General features: G+C 48.1%; 1 protein-coding gene across 2 annotated transcripts; it reads left to right on the forward strand.

Annotated features, from left to right (window-relative positions):
• Nucleotides 1-330: 330 nt before the first annotated feature.
• Nucleotides 331-4876, forward strand: LOC134408001 (chemerin-like receptor 1). 2 transcript variants are annotated; one of them, XM_063140055.1, is made up of 2 exons: nucleotides 331-409; nucleotides 3553-4876. In XM_063140055.1, the coding sequence occupies exon 2, from the start codon at nucleotides 3561-3563 to the stop codon at nucleotides 4581-4583; it is 1023 nt and encodes a 340-aa protein (XP_062996125.1). In that variant the 5' UTR covers nucleotides 331-409; nucleotides 3553-3560; the 3' UTR covers nucleotides 4584-4876. The 2 variants fall into 2 exon arrangements, with proteins under 2 accessions (XP_062996125.1, XP_062996126.1); XM_063140056.1 differs by lacking the exon at nucleotides 331-409 and adding an exon at nucleotides 1208-1249.
• Nucleotides 4877-5586: the final 710 nt, after the last annotated feature.

Raw genomic sequence — 5586 nt, forward strand, 5'->3', positions numbered from 1 at the left:
ATTCCTCTTGAGGACACGCAAATGGACATAATTATCTGTGCCCCATGAATCATTGCACCCTGCTCTAGGGGACTGATATCTTTATTCATGGCTTTCCTTTCAGCTTTGAAATCCATCTGTCCAATGACTTTGCATCCCTTGAGCAGTCTGAAGGGACTTCATGCTGCCCCCTCTCTCTAGGCAAAGCCACCTTCACCCACTCTGGTCCTTGGTGTTTTCCTATCTGCCGCACAAAATGAAATAACCCTCTCACCAAGTTCCTCTTTTCATCGGAAGCGCCTCTTTATTTTGGCCCCAGTCCAAGATCTCAGCCAGGCGGGGAAGGCAGGCAGCAATCACCGTATCTCCAGTTCCCCGTCGCAGGACTCCCAGGAAAGACAAGAGACCTGACTCCTACCGCCTCTGACAGGTAATGATTGTCCAGGATGATTCATCTCCTTGATGTTGGGTTGCCCATGAGGTCGCAAAGCATCGGTTCTGGTGGCCTCAAGCCTCCGAAAGAAGGGGAATGCGCTTTTGTCCATCTTGCGCGTGAGACTGATTCTCCTTGCAGTCTCTGCTCTGTTCTGGTTTGTGGCATCCCAGATTGCAAACTTGTCTGTGTTGCGGTTAGTATTGCAACCTGTGTCATTGTTTTGTGTCTGGGCTTGCACATGTTTCAGTGTGATTGCGGGGTGTGGCTGCTGAGGTGTGCTCAGATTTGAGAATATCTCGATTTCTCCTGTATGTGCCTTCCGCATTTTGTGAACTTGGGGAACAGAAGGCATAGCTCAGTGGCAGCCTGCGTCCATTATCCGCAAAAGGACCTGTCTCCATCTTTGCCATGTCTACCTAAAAAGGACCTTTGGTAGCAGGGTTGGCAAAGACCTCAGAGAGCCATGGGACATCAAAGGAGACCCACGTTTCCTGCTTTTCTCAAAAGTGGAGACACACCTTTTTCTGGGAAAAGGAACGTAAGAAAAACAGACATTTTCATTCTTCAAGCCTTCAAAAGTTTGCTTTTAGAGTGTAAGAGAGCAAGGAATGACACAATAGAATATTAGAATTGTAGTGGCGGAAGGAATTTCAAAGATCATATAGTCCAATCCCCTGCCAATGCAGGAAATTTACTGAGGCAGTATCCCAGATGTTTGGCTGTCCAACCTCTCCTGATAAACATCTAATAAAGTAGAATTCACCAATTTCTGAGGCAGACCGTCAATACCAGCAGGAATGTTGTTTCTAATATTTCACTGAAATCTCCTTTCTGGTAACGTGAACATTTTGATTCAGGGATCCCCAAACTTTTTGGACTTATGAACACATTTGGGGATTTGAGAAACTGCTGTGGGACCCACCACCAAATGTTTCATTAGCGGATTGGGGTTTTGGCATTTACCTGTTGCGTCTATGGATTTTAGGCTGTGTTTTATTCAGTAAAACCTTTTGTTTCATGTCTTTTGGACACTGCAATGTCTCTTTAAGAAGAGATTGTCTAATCCAGCTAATTCCTGGAGGTGCGATACAGCTAATGCTTCTTTTAAATGTAAATTGTGGCAATGTCCAGTAGGTGGTTGTTCTTTGCCTTGTTTTTTAATGGAAGTAGGTTATTTACACACATAAATTTTGTACTGGAACAGCCTTTGATATTCACTGATGTACATGCTCTGTTAAATTATTTACCTGCTTCATGGCAATGAACAAATGGTCAGTGTAAATGGATTCTCCATGTCCTTTTAACAGCTAAAAGACGGGTATTACAACACTGGAAGGGTAAACACTCGCCTCCTATAAAGAAATAGATTGAGGATCTTACAACGCTTTCAGTATTTGAACAGATGGCATATAACCACCTTCAAATGGACACTCATTTGAATATATGGTCCACTTTTGTTGAAGCCTATGTGTAATTGCTAGAAAATAGTGTGCATTTCATATGTATTCATTGCTATGGATATATATATGAATACAGGTACACATATTTTAAAAAATGGAGAAAATTCAAAGTTTTGTGGGTGCCCATAGATGCCATGCTGGAGACCCCTTCACGGGTACCATTGGAGTGCCATGTTGGGGTGCCATGTGGAGCAACAGAAAAGAGACTAGCACCATCATGTATGGCAGTGCTTCAAATATTTGAGGATGGCTCACATGGTGTCTCTTAATATTCTGTTTTCTTTGCTAAACATGCCCTTTTCCTTCCACCTTCACTCACAGGCCTCTCACCATCTTTCTCTCCAGAGAGCCCATCCACTGTATTTTTGTGTGATTTACTCCTTCTGGTAAGACTCCTGATTGGAAGGAGGCAAGCCCAGTCTAGTGATTCATGCAGAGAAACAACAGGCAGGATCATAGAATCATAGAATAGCAGAGTTGGAAGGGGCTTACAAGGCCACCGAGTCCAACCCCCTGCTCCATGCAGGAATCCACCCTAAAGCATCCCTGACAGATGGTTGTCCAGCTGCCTCTTGAATGCCTCTAGTGTGGGAGAGCCTACAACCTCCCTAGGTAACTGGTTTCATTGTCGTACTGCTCTAACAGTCAGGAAGTTCCTCCTGATGTCTGGCTTCCTGTAACTTGAGCCCATTGGGCAGTTCTGGGTTTTCTACACATGGGGAATGATTGAATGCTCCAATCACAGCCACTGGAGGGAGAGGACAGAAGAATGACATAAACCCCAGTGTAGGCTCCTAAGAAGAGGGAGAGGTCAGAGTAGTGAAACACGCAGAGATGCAGTGGGCAGCCATCTTCATAGGTGGGTACTTTGGGATCACAGGAGCCTTTGGCTATTTAACGTCTGCCTCAAGCACCTGATGTTGATGGGCTTGCAAATTCCAAGCTTGCGTATTTCTGGGCTTACAAATGAGAGGGCATTATGAGATCAGTATTGCAACCTTCAAGTTCCTCTTCAACTCAGAGTTCCAGGCTGGTGCTGCGGAGGCAGCAAGCCGTAGCAAGAGAGAGGGAAGGAGGGAGAGGTCTCTCGTCCACGTCCTGCTTCCACGTCCTGCTTTTCAGCACATGGAGCCCGCAAGCAGCTCCTGGCAAATGGAGAAGGGCTCCAGGTGATGGAGAGGGGAGAGATGGCGACCATGACATGCCTCAAAGCATCATCCCATGAAGGAGGTTGGGAGGGAGGTTGGGTGGGAAGAGATTTGGGGGCTCCTGAGTGTAAAGAGTGGGCTCTAACCATTTGGATTGGCTCAAAAAGAAGCCTGGCTGTTATCCCTTTAAAAAAAATTAAAAAGAAAGGGAAAGAGTTAGCTTGTACCTGAGCCAATTTGAATTGAGCTTGGAGAGAGTTCACAAGCCGTTTGTTTATATTGAATGTTGAAAGGATTGGGTTGGGACATGTATGTGTGTTTCCGCCTCTCCCTTCTTCCCATAATTTGGCTCGATTATTATTATTTAATTAACCAGCCTTCCCCAACCTGGTGACCTCCATGGAGGCTGGGAATGGAGAGAGGTTGGCCACTGTGTGAACAGAGTGCTGGACTAGATGGACTCTTGGTCTGATCCAACATGGCTCTTCTTGTGTTCTTATCTGACTTTGTATTTCTCCCTCTTTCGAAGGTTCCATCATGGAGGTTAATGTCACTGCCTTGGGGCCCACCATGTCCTCGTTGTTCTCCCCCAAAACCAACATAAGCAGCATTATGGACACAATCCAGGTCTTCTTCTACAGCATAGTTTTTCTCCTCGGTTCACTCGGCAACGGAGCCGTGATCTGGGTCACGGCTCCCCAAACCACACGTGCTGTCAATTGCGTTTTTTTCTTCCACCTAGCCTTGGCCGACTTCCTGTTCTCAGTGAGTCGAATCGTGCCCCTGCTGAAGAACGCTTTCTACAAAGGATGGCCCTTTGGGAGCTTCCTGTGCCAAGCCACCAGCTTCATCAAGTACCTCAACATGTTCTGCAGCGTCTTCCTCTTGGCCGCCATCAGCTTGGACCGGGCAGCCTCCGTGGTCTACCCGGTTTGGTCCAAAAACCGTCGTGGGCCCCGCTTGGCCTGGTTGGCGGCCCTTGGTGCCTGGGCCATGGCGGTGGCCACCAGCCTCCCTTTCTACGTTTACCGTAATGTAGTCGTGGATAAGGATAACAAAACCAAATGCTCCCTCACGCTAGGGGATGGCGACAAGATGGCAAAGCTGGCCTTGTATCTGCTGAGGTTGGTGTGTGGATTCCTGGCTCCCTTTGCCGTCATTGTGATCTGCTATGGGGTCATCACTGTGATGCTGAGGAGAAGGCGGACCACTTTCCGCTCCAAGAAGCCCTTCAAGGTCATATTGGCCATTGTGGTCACATTCTTTCTCTGCTGGGCCCCGTACCATCTCTTTCTCCTCCTCAAATTGGCAGGGGTGAAGGGACAGGCCATTTCCGTGGGCCTCCCTCTCACTTCCTCTCTGGCCTACCTCAACAGCTGTGCCAACCCCATCCTTTACTTCTTCATGGGGCTAGACTTCCACAGAAAGCTGGGCCGTTTCAGCCTGGCGGTGGCCTTCAGGAAAACCTTGCTCGAAGACAGTGGCTACTCATTCCACAGGCCAAGCAGACACACGAGAGAAGCCGCCTCTTCTCTGGATGCCCTGGAGCGCACCTCATAGGATGCTTTCAACAACCTCACGGTCCTAGAGGCCTATTGGCTAGTGAGGCCTACGTGTAGTAGTTGCTAAAATAGTATGTATCTAGCGCAGCTTTCTCCAACCTGGCACCTGCCAGATTTCTTGGACTACAACTCCTATCATCCCCAGTTAGCACAGGTTACGGCAACATATTGTTGCATGCTCCTCATGTCCTAGAGCTGTGAGATATTCCAGGGACAGAAGGCGCTACCTGCATGAGATTTCCTTCGGATAACAGAGTGGACTAGAGACTTAAGGTTTCTTTGTAATATATGATTTATTTACAAATATCTAAGCAGAATGTAAGCTGGGGGCAAAGAGCAGGCACTCGTACAAGGCAGCTGATCTGCTTCCCAATCTCAGATCCCCAAATAGAGGCATTAATGGCTGGCCTAGCCTGAGACAATGCAGTGGAAGCTGGTGACTCCGATGTCAGTGGGGCACCACAATTACCAGCCTTCCCCAACCATACAGTCTGGGAAAGGTGAGAGCTTCAGCCCAACGTATCTGGTGGAAACATCTGGTTGGGAAAAGCTAATCTAGAGCCATGCAGATCCTGTGAATACCTTCTTTCAGTGGGGGCTGGTGGCTCCGATATCAGTGGGGCAGTGAGTTCACTCAAGGTTTCAGTCAGAACTCTAAAGGAACTATCCAAGGTGTGGAAGCACCTTGGGCAGCTCCTTTAGAGTTCTGACGAAACCCTGAGCAGATTCACCACCCTGCTTACATCAGAGCCACCAGCCTCCACTGGGACAAGGGGAACTGTAGTCATAGGAATGTAGGAAGCTGCCTGATACTGAGTCAGATCCTGGCTCCATGCAGCCCAGTATTGTCGACACTGACTGGCAGCAACGGCTCTCCAGCGTTTCAGGCAGGTGTTTTCCTTGCCCTCCCTGAGGATGCCAGAGATCGAACCTGAGACCTTCTGCCTGCAAAGCGTGAACTCTGCCTCTGAGCTACAACTCCCTCTGCACCTCTGGAGGGT

The sequence above is a fragment of the Elgaria multicarinata genome, chromosome 13 (genome assembly GCF_023053635.1).
Source record: "Elgaria multicarinata webbii isolate HBS135686 ecotype San Diego chromosome 13, rElgMul1.1.pri, whole genome shotgun sequence".
Lineage (NCBI taxonomy): Eukaryota > Metazoa > Chordata > Lepidosauria > Squamata > Anguidae > Elgaria > Elgaria multicarinata.